Source organism: Tribolium madens, unplaced genomic scaffold, assembly GCF_015345945.1.
Source record: "Tribolium madens isolate multiple individuals breed KSU strain unplaced genomic scaffold, Tmad_KSU_1.1 Scaffold_19;HRSCAF=116;Tcas5.2_LG9, whole genome shotgun sequence".
NCBI classification, from domain to species: domain Eukaryota; kingdom Metazoa; phylum Arthropoda; class Insecta; order Coleoptera; family Tenebrionidae; genus Tribolium; species Tribolium madens.
Genome location: NW_025400983.1, coordinates 9,767,184 through 9,785,023, shown reverse-complemented (window position 1 = coordinate 9,785,023; position 17,840 = coordinate 9,767,184). Strand labels below are relative to the sequence as shown.

Genomic DNA, 17,840 nt, shown 5'->3' with positions numbered 1-17,840 from the left:
CTTGTGTACTCACCGAGCGTTGGAGTCTCTGCTTTGACGGTTAGAGAATAGAGATGAGGCGGCCCTCCCAGTTAACGACTAAAGACTTCCACGCTATTATAGATGATCGGTTTCGGATTAAGGTTTTCCATTTGTGGAGGCAACAACGTGCTCGTTAAGGAGCCATAGACGACAACATTCTCATTTTGCCATAGCTATTTTCATGCAATGCTTCATCTAGCAACTGGAAATCGCTAGATCAAAGATTAGTGAGCCATAGATAACCGGTGACATTTAAGTGTTTTGTTTTAGCAGAAAGCACACAAATTCATGTTTAAATGTCAAGGTGTATTATAGTATTGTCTTTATGTTGACACATTCAGCTTTGTACATAAAACGTTGTCTGTTTTTATGTTTATTCGGCTGTTGTGTGCATTTACACAGGCATAAAAGATTTCATTTCTCTATCGATCCGAACGCGATTATCGTGCTAAAAGCGACTGGAATCAAATTAAATTGATATGTTGAAGGTAGGTATTCGCTTCGTGACCTGCACTTAATTAAGTTCATTTCTCATAACTTTAAAACCATTGAAATTCATCCTGACATCTGCTTATGCAATATACATGAAAACCTATAGCCATACATAATTAATTCCCTTTAAACTACTAACACCTTAATCATGTTATACAAAAATTTCGTCCTAAATGTAAACCATATTAATAGAAACTAACTCTAAATGTAGTAGTCTATTTAGTCACAAAATTAATATTTCACCACAGGGTTTCAACCAAACAGAATGATACTGATGGGTTTTATAATCTCCATCATTAGAAGGCACAAATTTGCTTTGTATGGATTTGAATTTAATTACTAGGAATCGGTTTGGTTCCACCGCACGCAATTAATTACATTTAATGAATTGGAATGAATTCGAATAAGACAGTCAATATTGATATTTTTGCAGAGTTCAAAGTTTTATGTTGATCTCGGTTGAAATTAAGAGTGTCCCAAAGCTGGTAATCAGAGCATTTGCGAAATGTGGATTGTGTGATGGCGTAGAAATTTAATTTGAAACAATGGATTAAAGGGCTTCTCGTATCATTGTAGCTTCATGTTGATTTATCTACAATTGAATTTTTGGCATCAATTTTCTTCACCCGCATAAGCGCTTCCGAGCATTTAATATCACCTCCACGTACGGCAAAGCATGGAATAAGTTTGGAATTTCAAGACGTAGACACGCACAAGGGATGAAAAGAATACATAATTGTTACCAACATGCCGAAGAATACTAATGTTTCTACCAGATTATAAATTTATTCAGCAACTTGTCACGTTTGATAGGGGTTCTTGAAATTCAACAGGTTGCCATCTTTGTTGCGCGTCGGAGAATTTTTTTTCTTTAAACTTGTTAACTCGATTCGCAAATTGCTCTCGCAATTATATAATGGATGGAGATTTTTGTGAATTGAGAAACAAATCACGAGCGAAATTATTTAGTGGTTCTCGGTTCATAATTTCGTGATTTTAGTTAATGGAAGCTAATGCTCTAGCCTTACACAAGGCGAGTGCTTTAAAACAAACCTTTATGTGAATTATTTAGTATCCGGGGTATACAACCACGCAAATGGTAAATTAAAAACATATCATGACCGACCCAATTTACGAAGATACAGGGATTTATTTCAACTCTCTTTTTAATATGCTAATATCTAGAGGTAAACACTGCACTAGGGTGGCGTAATTCATGCTAAAGGAGGCATTTTTATGCTAGATTGCAATAAATTTGTTCCCTACAAAATGATTAATGTCGGTGGGCACAGGAGATAAAGAAAAATACATTGTGCCGTGTAAAGTGTGGGGCGATTATCGAAAATACTGCTAAGAGATCTTATCTCTATATTTGATCATGATTGGCTATTAGTTATTATTTGTACTACAACAGTCTTGAAAAGAGCATCGAGGCTTTCATATATTATATCTAGTTAAACTGTGTTAGCATCGCAATGCCGAGGAGCACGCTACTCCGATAAAGTAAAATAAATAAGAATTGGGTCGGAGGTAAAAAGAGGATAAAACTCACCTATGCATTTTTCTTGGTGCTTCTTGAATCTTGTTGTGTTTCAGTTGCTGGCAGTTTTGATTAATTTAAGTTAAGCATGAAATTTAATTCCGGTCTGTGGGGAGTTTTCTTTTCGTTTTTGGAATCTATAACGCGGAGAATACGTGAATTAGATACAAAGTTGTTTGAAGATTATATTATATTTACTGAGGAATATCGTTGCGGCACGGAGAGTAGGTATAAAATATGGTTTTTGGAAGCGATAGTATAGGAGCGYTGCGTCGACACAAGATAAATATCTAAACAGATGTTGATAAAAATTTCCGTCTTAGCATATGCGTTGGGAAATGCGTCACGAATGATTTTTTCGTGGTTGCGAGATCGGAAAAAATGGTACAATAGATGTGGCGTCTTCTTTAAATAAAGCGGCTGTTTTCCCGCGAAATGCAAATTTTTCTGTCATATATAAATTTAATATTTTTTGTGAGAAAAATGGTTGGCGGTCGCACTTGGGACTTGAAATTTTCAAGGAGAATCGAGCGAACTCGTCTTAGTTTCCTTATAAATACTGAAAGGATGATCGTGAATATTGAATATGACTATTTGAATACTTTGTACTTGCAAAGTTTTGCAAAATAATTTATTATTAAGTTGAGGAGTTTTTATTGGGACACATCGAAGTTGTTATCAAGTTGTAAAGTTTAGAGAGAAGCACTTGGCGAAAATTAAGTGCCATCGAACTTGGAGAAAATCCGTGATTCAGTTCGTGCTAGTTTTTCACTTCCTGTGTACTTTAGTTGGTTTTTTCAGAAGCCTCATGATTGCAAATGCCTCATTCATATTTATAGATGAAGAAAAGCCATCCAATGCATTCAGCTCCATTGGAGCATGAAATTCGTGTTGCTATTGCTCGATATAAGATTGATTTGTTTTTCAATCGTCACGTGTTGCTGATTAAGGTCCTCTTGGAAATAAACTACTCGACCGCAAAATCAACGCGTGCTTTCGGTTTTTGTTTCAGAGGTTTGTGCCGTGAAAAATCACCGACGACATTTTAAATTAAATTCATTWGTTTGTGATAACGTATAGGACGGATTTATCACTTTGTTAACAAGACGTCCTGATTAATGTCTCTTCACCCAAATAAAAACCGAAAGCCAATCGTCGCATTTCTTCAGGTTCGATGAGAAAAACCCGCTTTTCACTTTTTCCATATAACCCATCTCGGTGCAATATCATCAATCGTTGTTTCAATTTTTCAGACATAACCTTAGCGGACGAAATTAGGGACACCAGGGAAGGTCAAGACGTCACGCTGGAATGCCGATTTTCACCCCACAATTCCAGAGAGACTCTGACATATTATTGGGCGAAAAACAACAAGCAGACGCACGATAATGTGGCCATAGGAAACGTTCCTCTGGATAGCAACTACAAGTAAGATTTATTATTATTTTTACTTTTTTAGCCGCTCACTTAAGGTTGCTTTCGCCCTTTATCTCTTCTCCGGTAAATAACACGGGCTTTATCTTTTTCGAAATTCTTATCTAGTTACCCTTCGAGACACAATTAATTCTGTAATACTGACATCCTAAAAAATATCTCGAGATTTTATTATTATTCTTGGCGTACGTTAGCAACGGCTTGCTGTAAATCTGAGACTTTTGTTTATTTCTCAAACTGGAAAAGTGCAATTAAAGTAAACATCTACATGAAATGTTTTCTAAATCCCAGATTTCATGTCAGCTGCATTGGAAATACGAGTGGCCTGAAAACTCGAAATAATAAGAACTAAAGTAGACAGTTTTCAAAGATGCTTATGTATTCAATAAAAGTAATTTAAATTTATTAAACTTTTAGTAGTTATATTTAGAAAGAAGATCTTTTGTTAACCTTCGTCGAGGTCTTTGTCTACCTTTATAAAGCAATTATGTGTTGCAACCTAACCTACAAGAACAATAATAAGGATTAGTTAGCTTTTACAAATTATTATGGAACCAAATCTGGGTACAAACTTAATCAATTTGGGTCAAATTTTCTTCCTAGGGTATTGTTTCACATAATTGGAGGAAGACATGACCGTATTTAATTAATTTGACTTGTAATGCAATTATGTTTGTAAATATTGCATATATGAATAATTTAACGGTCTTGAAACTCATAAAAGAAGAGTAAAAAGACACCTGAAAGACGCATATAAGAATTACTATGGAGCGAATTAATGAAGATCTACACCCATTTGTTTTTCTTACGACCATATTATTCAAAAGAGAAGGTTTTTTCCGCCCCAGAAAGTAAAAGTTTGAAGAATAATCTCAAAGTTTCTTTTTTGGGGGCTTATTTAAGTAATACACAGATAATGTAGTAGAAAACGTGGTATTTATATTCTAAGTAAATATTTTACTTTAATGACATTGACTTTAGGTTTGGGTAGCCTCGAACCATTTTAATTGTCTTAAAGTTTCGCTGTTAGACAGACTGTGTACACTACACACATCTGTTAAAAGTTATTAGTGATTTGTTTTAAAATGATTAAACGTCAAACTTAACTTAAATATTGGTTTTGAGTAAACGTTTATTCAGGCAAAACGAAAACAATTCATTTAACTTTGTGCAAATATCTGGACATCAGGCAAAACCGAACTGAATTATTATTTCTAAAAATGCCTTGACCTATACGTGCATGCTTGTGATACTTTTAAAAATGGAAATGTCAGATGCAAGTAATTGAGTGCAGTTCTTGCAGTTGCTCTAGATAAATACATGCCGGAAGTGAAGGTTTTTTATTTTTATCTTTGAAAATATTAGGGAAAGTTGGAGTTCGGTACACGCATCCCCGAAACATTTTAAATACGCATTACTCCACATGTGCTGGGTTTACATTTTCTATAAGCAAACAGTCTGTTATGATGTGGACTCTGGAGCTAAAATTCTCTAGATGCCCTCACTTTGCTAATACAACACAGAGAAGTTAATTAAACGTTAAACTTTTAAACGAAATATTTTAAACATCTGTTTTTTTTAATCAAACAAAGTTTATTTTGACTATAACTGTCGGTTCAAAGGAAGCGGTTTTGCGATTACATCGGTACACAGTTTTTGTCCCTTTTTAGTTTAAATATTCGCTAACTGGTATGGTATGTATATTTATAAATGACCTATTCTGCGACATTTGACATTAGAGTGCGCCTTTAAAATTTTAAAAAAGGCGTCTAGGGTGAGTAAATTTTGGAGCGTCCCAATTTATAAACGGCGACTTTTAAACGGTTATGTTTGGAAAGATATTTCGCGCGATAAAAAATTATGTATTCAGCTTGAATTCGTAGTGTGGCATTAATCTGGATTAGCTTTTAGCTGTTGGTGTTTATCGGAAGTTTACTCGAATTGTGGCATCATATTTTGCTGGTACAAAACATGCAAAAGGCATTATATCAAATAAGGCGTAAGGGTTGCCAGTGCACATTTACACGTAACGTTCCAACATTTTCCAGGGGAATTATTAAGCTGGTAATTACTTCAGTGTTTTAAGTTTAAATATGACAAATTATCTCCTGGATTATAATTAACAACACGCTTTTAATATTTAAATGTCAACATTAGGTATATTTAATTTTTTTAAAGTAACGATCGTGAGCTTAATATAAATTTTTGTAAAGTGGGAATGAGACAAGAGCCCGAGATTTAACAATGGTTTTTGAGAGTTGGATGCCTGTCAGAGCACTCGAAGAATGCCAACGTCTCAAAGTATTCGTTTTCAGTTTTCAGTCACAGGAGGGTATTGAGAGCTTAAATCGACTCATGTTTAACGCTGCACAATACATCTTTTATGGTGATTTTTGTTAAAAATAACGCAAACTGAGGGTATACGTTTTGTACTCAACACATCTCGCGTCTAGTATTGTGCCTGATGAATGGTGAGAAACGTGAGTTTCATACAATGCAACCGACACCGGAAACATGGAAGAAAGAAACATCAGCGTCGGCACCGAACTCTTTAAATTAAATAAGCAAGACGGGAATTTCCAGAAAAATTTCGTTTAAGTCTAATGTCTTCAATCACGGATAAATGACACACCTATACCTGGAGAAAAATCCACCAGCGTTGATGATAAATCAACTCGGACTGCATGAATGGGAATTTATAAAATTTCACGCTGTTGTAAGCTTTTACACTAGACAAGAGCTTAACGGCGTGTAAAAGCGCGAAATTAATGCGATGCGGACCCGTTTCTGGCGGCTTTTCAATGCTATCGACGCGGATTTCTTCACTTCAGGTGCAGGACTAGCTTTTCCCGTTGCAGTTTAAATCGGACTCAACTCGAACTACATTTATATACTTGTGTTGAAAATCTTTAAGACTATCTCGTTTTATCACGTATTTTATTTGAATTTTTAAAGAAAATGAACAGAAATTAAAAGAAAATTACGGTAGAATTTCAACTTTTTTTAGGTTTGACTCGTTTTTTCCTAGATCTCTTCATTTTTAAAGAAAATCCTAATTAAAAAAACTGATGCAAAAATGACTACACAGTCATAATATGACTGTGTACTCATTCATAGTATGAATTCAAAATTTTGTTTTAATTTTTTTAAGATTTGACTTAAAACTGGTATTTTTCGTCGACATAAATGCGCCATTGTCCATCGATTTAGCTACAAACGGATGGAGCTATTCGCACGAAACCTTAAATATATGGACTATTTGCCTAATCGAGGTCGAAGATAGGTCACTTGAAGTCAACGGGGAGGTTACGCTGGAAAACTTTTTCACCCCCAGTCGATAAAACCCGAACGAGTCAAGAAGTTTACTTAAACAGTGACTGCAAATTCGGCACGTTGACGCAAAATTGCGTATAATACCCGCCCTACGTACTTTTTTTTTCCAACTTAAAGACTGCTTTCTCGTCTCTTGTTCAAGTTAATAATTCACCTCGGTTCCAAGTTCTTTTGTTACCTTTTGACAAAAAAATATTTCTGCAGCTGGTGTATCGAATATCTTATAACCTCAAAGTCGCAGATACCAATTAATTTGTTTTTTTCTTTTATTTAATTATAGATAATGGGGTAAAAGGGGTTGCGAGCGACCAAAGAATAGGCACAAAAGCCACAATATACTTGTCGAATCAGGAACACAATAAATTAGAGCGTATGTTTTGCAGACTTTCATTTAAATTGTGCACGAAATGAAAGTATAATAACATTCAAAGTGTTTTTGTTATTATGCGAAAGGAGGTTGTATATTTTTTTCCTAAATCACGTCTGTTAAATGAATGTAAAGTGGAAGTGTTTGCTTGATTAAATTTACTACAATTTTTTTTATTTTATTTTTATTCAGTTGGTGGAAGCTCAAAGTAATTCTGAATCAACTGTAAGAAAACGAGATACTAAAGAATCAGATTCCAAAGCACTTTTAAAATGTGAGACATAAAAAGAGATTCCAGATAAGGGGGAGCAATGTATTAACAAAGATTTTACCTGAATTCCCTATTGAGTGCCCGCCATTTTTATTTCTTTCGGCCTTACTTGCTTAGGTTAATTAATTCGCTTGTCCTTCATTCGTTGCATTTCTGCTCCGATAAGGCTTCACTTTGTTATTAAATCGAATTTGTGCAATGTGTAAATTTTTAAAATCCTTTTATCGATATTTCACGGTTTTCTCTAAATAAAGATTTAGAATCGTCGTTGCTTCCTCCCCTAGATAAAGAAAACGAAAAAACATAAACAAAATGTGAGTCTAGGAGTAATAAAATGTGCAGCGAAGCCATTCGTTGGTAATTCGTATCGATCTTATTATTAGAATCCAAATGCATCCTTTTAATTCCGGTTATTTATGAAATTGGTGTTACGATAACGCTTAAATTACGATAAATTAATTCAATGGTGTTAAAAACGCGCTTTGGCACGATCCTATCTCCACAATAGCACGGGGTCATCCTGAAATACCGTGTTTGTGTGTTATAACTCATTAATTCGGACCCTTCTGCCTATTTGCCCCACTCATTTAAACGGCTATTTTCCGTTTCAGATTGAATTTTCATCCAGAGAAGGGTATCTACGATCTCCTAATTTCCAACACTAGTTACGACAGGGACAACGGTAAATTCGAATGCAAAGTTAAAGCCGGAGGTTCCGGGGCGAATTTGCATGTACAGAAATACACCCTTACTGTGTTAACGGCCCCTCAAGAACCAGCCATTGCTCCCGGATCTCACGTTACTGTTACCGAAGGAAAACGACAGGAGTTGACTTGCAGCAGTGTAGGGGGGTCGCCCGATCCCCAAGTCAGATGGTACAGAGAAGGTAAGCACACTTTTCGCCACCCTTTGAACTCTGAATTTTTATCACCTCGATTTATTTTTCTGTACACACTTTTAAGGGTTGGAACGTTGTAATGTACACATTCATTAATCACAGAGAAATTATTTTATTGATCTATTTTATTCCCTATAAAATCTTTTTTAATTACATTACTGTTTTGGTACTGCGTTTACTGATTGAAGTTATTTCATTTTTGAAGCTTCTAAGGGAATGGCACAAGATTGAATTTTATAAAAATATTTTTGATCTTTTTGCATATACAATTTTAAAACTTAAATTAATTTATGTAGTTCTTAAATGAGAGAAAATTAATAATGGAAAATTAATATGACGATTGATTGACTATCTCTAATAATTTGAAACAAATATATTCGTATTAGTTCACTTTGGGGACCAATATTAATTAAAATCCTTGCTTGGTGTATTTTTTTTTGAACTGATTACATTTGAATATTCAAGTAGATTTGAGTAAATTGGATAAAGGGAAGTTTTATTCCAGCCCAAAGTTGGGGTAAATAACTCAATTTTTGTCAAAATTGGGGTTTTTAGTAAATACTTGATATTCGTTCAAGTGTGAAACTATTTATTACGAATAATCCGATTGAACTAAAAATTAATGAAATTCTGTGAAAACTGCAAACAATGTCGCGCTGGATTGCATAAATAAAAATAGAAACGTGATCATTTTGTATCTAGATAGTATATGTATAAAAAATTCTTTAGTTTGCGAGAGCGTTGGAATATCATTTGTTGTAAACTACTGTCTTTGTACTAAATAATACACCGAGCTTAAATTCAAAGGTTTCCTCGGAGACAATTTAACTTATAAATTTATTCTTAAACTTACAACCGTCTTAAATTCACAAAGGAACACTTTGGTAGTAACATTAGAACTTATACTGCTGTTTGAATTCATGTGTTGGTATTGCACAGGATTTCGCATTTGAATTTTGCTCAAAGATAGGTCACCAGAATGGGTGCATCTGATGGAAGAGATTCCTATCATCAATTTTGGAATGAGGCAATTGAGCGAGTTTCAGTCCTTTACAGACACTAAACAGTTAATTTAGGATTAAATGGTATTTCTATTAACATACGGTGCAGCGAATCGTACAGATTTAATAGACTATTTCAAACATTGTAAACCAAAATTTAGCTTTGAAGTATCGCAGATACGAGACGATGAATATGATACTCATGACAAGGCTTACCACACATCATCGTGTCATTGTGAGGCCGTAGTAGGTTGTGCAGCAACTAAAACAAAGACGAAGTAATTGATACACGAGTTTGTACGTTGTTTTGTTGGTTTTTAAATGAAAAACGAACATTCATCGTTTTCAAGTTTGAATTTTAGTTTTTTTTAAGGACGAGGCCGCCTAATCCGGGAAAATCTGTATATCTCGTTGATATCCAAAATTTGTCTCTTGTGACACAACATTTAGATTCTAGAGCATCGGCAATAAAGAATTTGCGTCATTTGTATGAAACCTGACAAGGATTTATCGCGGCTGCACATACATGTCCTATTTGTGCATCCTAGAACAATTTAGTAAAGAAACGAGTAAAAATAAATAAAGGAAGTAATGTCGACTAATCTCGACCGTGTTACAGCGCCCATATCCGGTACGTCATCCTTTATTTCGTTTTACAACAATTACAGTAATGATAATGCGCTTGTTTAAGAGGATATATGAACAGATTTGGAGCTAAAATCTGATCGTAGTTCGAATTTTTATTACAAACTTTTGGATTATAGAGATATAGAATACAGCCCTCGGTTTCCATTTTGTTTTATTCTCACATAAAGTATTGACTTGACGTTTTTATGAATTAATTTTCGAATGGAGGGAAGATCTCACAAAGTTTGATGCGTGTTAATGTTTTAAAGTCACTCTTCACGCGTTACTCGATTTATAGATGGTAATAGATGACAGTCCAAGTTAGAAGTGCTTTTAAGGGGCTCAGTAGTAGTAGGGAAAGTAGTTGTTTGAATTTATAGCAGCCTTCAAAGTTCGTTTAAACTTGGGTATCGTGTTCCATTGTAATAACAGTTTTTCTTTGGATCGAAATGTATATACAGTTTTCAACATCTTTCTCAACCTGGTAATTAGTGTTTGTCACTTAAATAATTTACAAGTGTTCGGGAAATGATTGTGTTGGGTCAATAGAATCGGTAAAATTTTGTAAAACGTAATTGATTGTCGGCGAAATGAAAGCGTTTAAAAATTAATCAACAGTTCAATTATCTCAGTTGTCCCATTAGGATTTTCTATGAATTACTTGTAATTTGGAGTTAAATTAAAAATAAACTAATGATAAGTAAAGCTCCAAATTGGGAAAAAGGAATTTTAATCAACTTGGATAATCCCTAATTAAAAAAAGTTTTTAATTTAACTGTTTCTAACTTTTATAAATCGGACAAATTAAATTTTCACGTCAGTTTCTAGCTTTTTGCAAATTCTTGGTTCATGCGCGAAACTCAATTAACCTTTCATTACGCAAACCTCTTTAAGGCGGTTTGAAATTTCTTTTTTGGCGTCACATTGTTTTTGCAAAGGAAGCTCATTATTTATTTTTCCCATTTAAAAGGCAGTATCTTTACACATCGTAGAAAATCTTAATTCAACTTTAATAAACCTCAAATATGGAAGGTATTATAATGTCATTTCCAGACGTTATTGTTGGCGTGTGAACCTTTCGCTAGCTTTTCTGTCTTAATCAGACGTGTACCGGAACGTTGAATATACATATCAGATTAGAAAACTATTTTAGCGGAAATTTTCTTTGCTCAATCGATGCCGATACATTTTCTATCTGCTTATTTAGGTTGTTTACGGAGAAAAAACACGCACGCTAACTCGAGATTCGATTGATTGATTTAAATACAAAAAGAGGGGACTTGACGAAATCAGTGATTTATTTTCGCTGCATATAATCCGAAGAAATGTAACATTCAAAGCCGGGAACGAGTTCATTACCTGCACTGATCAAGCAAAAGGGCTCTTTCTGCATCATTAAGCTTCGTTTCCAGTAAGAAATTCCAAAGTCTAGTTTTTTGCAATTAACTGCATTGGTGTCTCATTAAATGTCGCCCGTCCTGTCAAATTCTCCCATCCAGAAACGCTATATTTGTGATCAATTCGACTGCTCCGACTAAATAATTACTCCTCTATTACTCACTTCCTACCGATATCTCTTGAAATAACCGACTTCCCGTCAGTTGTATGAGAACCTGAGTTTACGCATTGTTAAGACAGCCGTCCAAGAAGTCTACTCTTTGTGGCTTGCATGTGAATACAGCGTTTGCATATTGCACAATGAATCCGATTCTATAGTTTTAAAACGGAGATATTCATTATAAACGCAAAAATTGAGTCTTCATTTACATATAGATTGGTATTTTTGCATTTATATTTTCATGAACATTAAAATTTTAGCGACTAATTTTGCTATTTTTCACGTACTGGAAAAATGTAACTGCTTTCCGTGATACCACCGCAATAGTTGAATCTAATTTACATACCAACTGTAATTTTCCGATGCAGTGTGCGCCAATTTGTATTCCTTTCAGATTCTAAATTGCCGTTTTTTCTCCCTTTTGTTCGAGTTTCAAAGTTCTAATTATTAATTTTTTGTCCAGTCTAAATGATCAAGAATTAACGACGACATCGTTCTCCCACAACGGCTTTAATTAAACGTGCAGGATCCGTCCTCCAAATAAATGTCTGTTACGGAAATCCTACGCCCTTGCCCTTTTGAGACCTCTAATAACCATACGTCGTGATTATCGCACCGAAACGACACCAATCATAATCCTGATCATAATTATTAGAAACTGCCTCTTGTTTCTGTGTGGACAGATTTTAAACAGCTCCTTATTTCACTTGCTTACGAAGAAAACTTCGTTCGATCCGAATTTTCAACCAAATTGATAACTTCCACTAACGCAATTTACATTTCGTGTCTGTAAACTATATCACATTATGTCATTACTTTATTAAAACTCCAAATAACCGGAATACACGAATAATAATGAATTCTTGAAGTCTTATGAGAAAGAGGAAATAGTTATCGGAACAAAATTAGAGAAGTTATGTTAATTAGTTCATTACAGTTCTCGGTGTTTGTTACTTTTGACTTGTGTGATTTTAATATTTATAAAATTGAAAGGAGTGGATTGTCGAGTTAAAGGTCATAAAAGCCTTTCAATAGCAGATTATATTGTAATAAAAATTCATTTTATTGCAAACTCGGTGATTTTTAATCCTCTGGGTATAAACGCAGCTATTTATTCTGTGCCCACATTTTCCGCTAGCTCACTGAACCAAAAAATTGATGAAGTCATAACACCGCAGAATGGTGATGGGCTGAAAATGCTTTTTAAACGGTTTAACAATAATTATTTGTTAATTTTTATGCGGGAATCAAAATTAATAGACCAATTAAAATCAGATTTGTCCTCTACCACTAATAAAGCTACTTAGATGATTATTTTAGATACACTGCGTTTTCAACTACATTTTTGAATAAGTATTTTTCAGCAATGTATATCACACGTAATAAAAATTTAAGGGATGTCTTTAAAAAAGTGAGTTACGGAAGAAATAACTAATTATTTTTCATGTATACATCTGGTACTAAAACAATTACATATTTATCAAGCACATTCATCTTTTTGCTTCTCTTTGTGCTTTTGTTATTTTAAAATTTGAATTTTTCATAAAAATATAAGCTTTTACAAATATTCAGCTTTGTACTAGCCGCCTATTCATCAGAAACTATCACTCAATTATTTGTCTGTCTGATTGAGAAAAAAAAATCTTTTCATTTAGTAGTAGCGTTTTTCGATTTACTTAAAATTTGCTAGTCGAAATATAAACTACTTCAATAACGATCTAAATTTAGCACACAGAGCAAAATGAACGAAAGCATCGTTAAGTATTGAAACAGGTTCATTGTTTGTAAAGTTTTTTTATCGACAAGTAAATCAATACAGTTTTAATTGTTTATTCAATCGTTTTGTTAGTTGATAAGTAGACGATTTATAGCATGGTATCTGGAATTAATTGGTACCTTGTTCCTAATATTTCTTTCATGAATTGTAAACTCTTTTATATTTAAAGAAAATGGGGAGATAATTGTGTTTAACTAATGGTCTTTGAATATTCTTTGATCCCACCTTTTATTTTTTCCTCGCTGTAAGATTAAATTTTTAATGTAATGGTTTCTCTTTGAATGAGATTTTTTCATGTCAAAGTGTCTCCTTGACCGTTGCCAATTCCAGTTGTCCAGTCTTGAAATATATGAGCAGATAAGGAAATATGGGTTGAGGGTTGTAATTCCATTAAAAATTGTTTCTTTTGTTGGTTTGTTTTGAAAGACAGTGCATAACAAAGTGTGGAAGTAGAGCGCGATATCAGCGCCACGCCAGACCTGACAATGTGTAAAGCTAACGTAACATCTTCAACTGGAGTAACTGTTTGGAACGTTGTCGTGTGATAACAAATCCGGGAAACCACGGAGAAATGCGGAGTTTGAATTATAGCTGATTTTTGCTGCAGGCTCGACGTACCCCCTGGAAGCCGCCCTCAAGAACGGAGGATCGAGGGATCAGCCTACGACAGCGACCCTCTCTATCGTCCCTTCGAAGGAAGACGACGAGGCCGTGTTTCGATGCGAGGTGTGGAATAGGGCTTTGCCCGAAAAGAGGAAGCTGGTTTCGACCGTGTCTCTCAGCGTCAACTGTGAGTATTTAATTGTGTTATCTCAATTTTGTTTAAATTACGGATATTTTCGTCGCGTAAACAAATAACTTTCGTTTTTGACGCGAAAAGGCGTTAGCGACGACTATATAAACAAGTATAAACATATGCATCCGGTATAAGGTGCCGTTATGGGGAACATTCCAGATGGGGTCTTTCATCTTGTAATAAAAACGAACCGAGTGTAAACTTTTCGCTCGATAGTCGATTTGTGGTGTGGAGAGAAACTTAAATTACGCATCAGTTCATTACATTATAAGCAAACACCATTAACAGTGAAACTGAGGAATTTTAGCAATATTTGGGGGAATTAGACGCTTGGGAGACAGATATTTGAGATACATTACAGATGTCACAGGAGCGATTCGTTTACATCAAATAACATCGGAGCAGCAGTTCCTCGTAACTCTCACAGGTGCCAAATTTCCACGAAAGTTACATACAATTTACAACCATTTCATACTGCATTATGAGATGAATAGCAATGAAATACATAATTTTAGCCACAATTCATATCACGTGTCAGCTGGTATACCTACTAGCCAAATTACCACCATTGTCCCACCTGTAACCAATAAAAACAATCACTTTTAGCTCAAGAGGAAATTGCTGGTCTGAAAACTTTTTCTTATTAGAAACGACTTTCTCTTAACTGGATCGATCTAAAAGTGGAAAAATGTCTTGGCAATAAATTAAAAATATTACGATTCAGGCACTTAGAAAGCTTTCTTCAAGTACAAGAAAAATACAATATTGAAAATTTTTATTAATTAATTTAATAATTTGTTTCCTTATATGTATAGGGTAGTACAGGAACATGAACCTATTGCAAATATGCAATGAATTTTTAGTATAAAAATGTTATTTTCTTGCAACAGTATAGACTCTTAGGAATTGAATTGAATTTATTTAATTCTAAACATCTTGCAACATAACGAGAAAATTAAGTATTTGAAAAATGACAGCATAATTTCGTTGCCTCTAATATCGGAGGTGATAATTTGAGTCATTAAGTCAAGTATGTCATTTAGAAACGGAAATTTTTCATTTTGATAAACAGGAACCACCTCAAAACAGTTAACGCAGCCATTCTGCCGAATTAATTTATTCTTCGAAATAATCTTAATGTCTTCGTGGTTTTCTTTTTTCAGCAAATTTTATTTCCGTGACTTGAACTTGTTTGCTTTGAGGTGATACGAGTGTAGTAACTGACATTATAACGGTTTTATCAAGTCATTTGCTCTCATAACTTGAAATCAACCAAGTTTAAAACAAGTTTTGCTTAGTACAAAACCTCTAGCATTAATCTGGAATATGGTTAATTTCTTGCGAGAAAATAATAATTTTATGATTACTAATACAAAAAGACGCGTAGAATAAAGCTACAAGTCATCTTATTAGAGTAATACAATGTCAGTGGTTTACCGTTTCGTTTTTAGAACCTGGTCAAAGGTTGTACATTCAACTGCGTCTCCCACGAGCGCAATTCTTTACCCTTAAAAAGTCTTTTGTCGCTCTCTCACAGCCTGATGAGTCTTTCAGGTGAGGGCGAAACGTGTCGACGCCTTTATGTTCAGTGTCAATCGAGGGTAAATATTCGTCTTAAAAAGTGCGAAAAGCGGACGCGAAACAAAAACAAGCGCTCGGTTAGTTTCTACTAAACAATAACGCAGTAATTTTCTCACAGACGTTTCCATTTCTTTTCGCCAACTTGGTTTTATTATCTTAACTTTGTGATATGATCTTGTGGAACGAAGAAGTTTTGAATTATCGATGCGGCCTCTAACTTTCCTTTGCGCACATGGAAAATGTTTTACATTACAGGATTTTACTTTTATAATCTTGTTCAAGAATTATTCTGTTATTTCCGGTTTCCGGTGTCCCTTTCATGTTTCCCAGTTTGGTCGATACACCCGTATCAATCATTTTCATTACTTTTTCAGCAAAAGTGTTTGGCAGAAATGAGTTGAGGACGTATGAAAGGGCGATTTTACAAACTGTTACCACATATGGCTTTTTAACTATTGATTGGGTTTTTTATTATTATCACATGACGCCAATCCTCGCTTACTGAGTTGCTCTAAAGCGAATGACGTAATGTGTGCATATTTGATGAAATTGATTTCTCGATTACGCCCACATAATCAAAATATGGGTTATTTTTAATAATAATATAATAATAAATTAGGCGTTTTCTATCTTTTTGTCGAGTCAATAATCCAAAAACTGGTCCATGTCGGGAAAATCAAAGCGTTTCTGATACAAAAATTTGTTTAAACAATCTGTAAATTTTTTGTAATTAACCTCTAACTCTAGCAAGTCCAGCTTCCAGTTTATAGGCCCGTATATGTGATTTTTTAAGTTGGTTTTTGTTTGTTATTATTTATCCTGATTTATACACGTGTTAGCATGTCTGGAATAGCAGTAATATTTTCTTTATTCCTGCAAATGTAACAAAAAGTTTGTAATTTCATGGCAAAGCTGCTTTATCATCAAAGAATAATGGCAGTCTATCAGGAACTGTTCCTTAGAAATTAGATCTACAGGAAGAGGTAAATGTGGGAACATCGAATGCATTAGATCACGAAGCAAAGTAAAGCACATACGTTAATGACAAATATTTCCGTAGTAAGAAGCTTCTTGTATAATAGAATCGTCGATAAACAAAGTGATATAAAGCGTCGGCTTTAAATGTCATCAATTTACAATTAAAACTGCAGTTTGAATGTAAAGCAATATCCTTGCAGATCGCAATTAAACCCTGAAATTTACACTTGTTTGTTTTTCATTCCATTGCCGCAAATTAAACAGACTTTCCAATCACTTACTAAGGAATCTCATCTGCTGGGAAATAAGTTTTCACATATAGAGCCACGTTTTAACCTAATTATAAGCCAATTTCGCAGCTTTTCGATAAGGCCGGCAAAATCGAAAGCATAAATCGTCATTAAATCGGGCCTTAATTGGCGATGCGGCCAGTTTTAACTAACAATGTACAATACCAGAGCAAGACATGACAGTTCTGTCGAATTTTTCTCCCAAATGTAATTACGAATTTCTTTTTTGTCGACGTTTCGTGAAACAAGCGAATCGATAGTTGAAGAGGAGGCGACCTGAAATTTACATTTGCAGATTTCACTTCGCACATTTATCTCGCATATCGCTATAAGTGAATTTATGCCTTGAAACCGGATGTATTTTACTGATGTACTATAAAAGTTATAGATGGCTTAATAAATCCTTTATGAACTGACTCGCAGATTTCACACGTAATTTAGCTGTGATGATGATGTCGCAGATTCATTAATTAATTGAGCAATATTTCTGCTGAGCTGAGAACGAACGAATGTTATACAAAACGTACATAAATGCCGCGAATTTAATTCGAGTTGTAAAATGTCGTCTCGTAGGCGGATAAAATCGACAAAACGTCGCATTTTTTTTACTTAAAATAACAAGATCGAAACCTACGACAGCCATTATGACGGAAGAAAACACTTTTTTATTTTAATTCGAACATGGCTGCATTGAGTTAATAAAATTCCATGTTTTATATAATACATATATCCTACTTTATAATTATGTATTACTCCTATTATTATTATTATTATTATTAATAACAGTCCTGTCGTTAACATATTCAAATGTAATTAATAATAATAAAGTTATTTGTCATAGTATTTTGCACGATAAATAAAAATAAAATATAGAAG

The 17,840-nt window shown here is 34.2% G+C and overlaps 1 protein-coding gene across 1 annotated transcript in view; it reads left to right on the top strand.

The window, feature by feature from the left end:
• LOC123011430 (hemicentin-2) overlaps positions 1 to 17,840 on the top strand; it is a 46,925-nt gene that overhangs the window by 18,370 nt on the left and 10,715 nt on the right. The window contains exons 2-4 of the mRNA XM_044408854.1: positions 3,307 to 3,481; positions 8,070 to 8,344; positions 13,927 to 14,109. Of these exons, the coding sequence (XP_044264789.1) occupies positions 3,307 to 3,481; positions 8,070 to 8,344; positions 13,927 to 14,109 (633 nt within the window). The remainder of the gene's footprint in view (positions 1 to 3,306; positions 3,482 to 8,069; positions 8,345 to 13,926; positions 14,110 to 17,840) is intronic.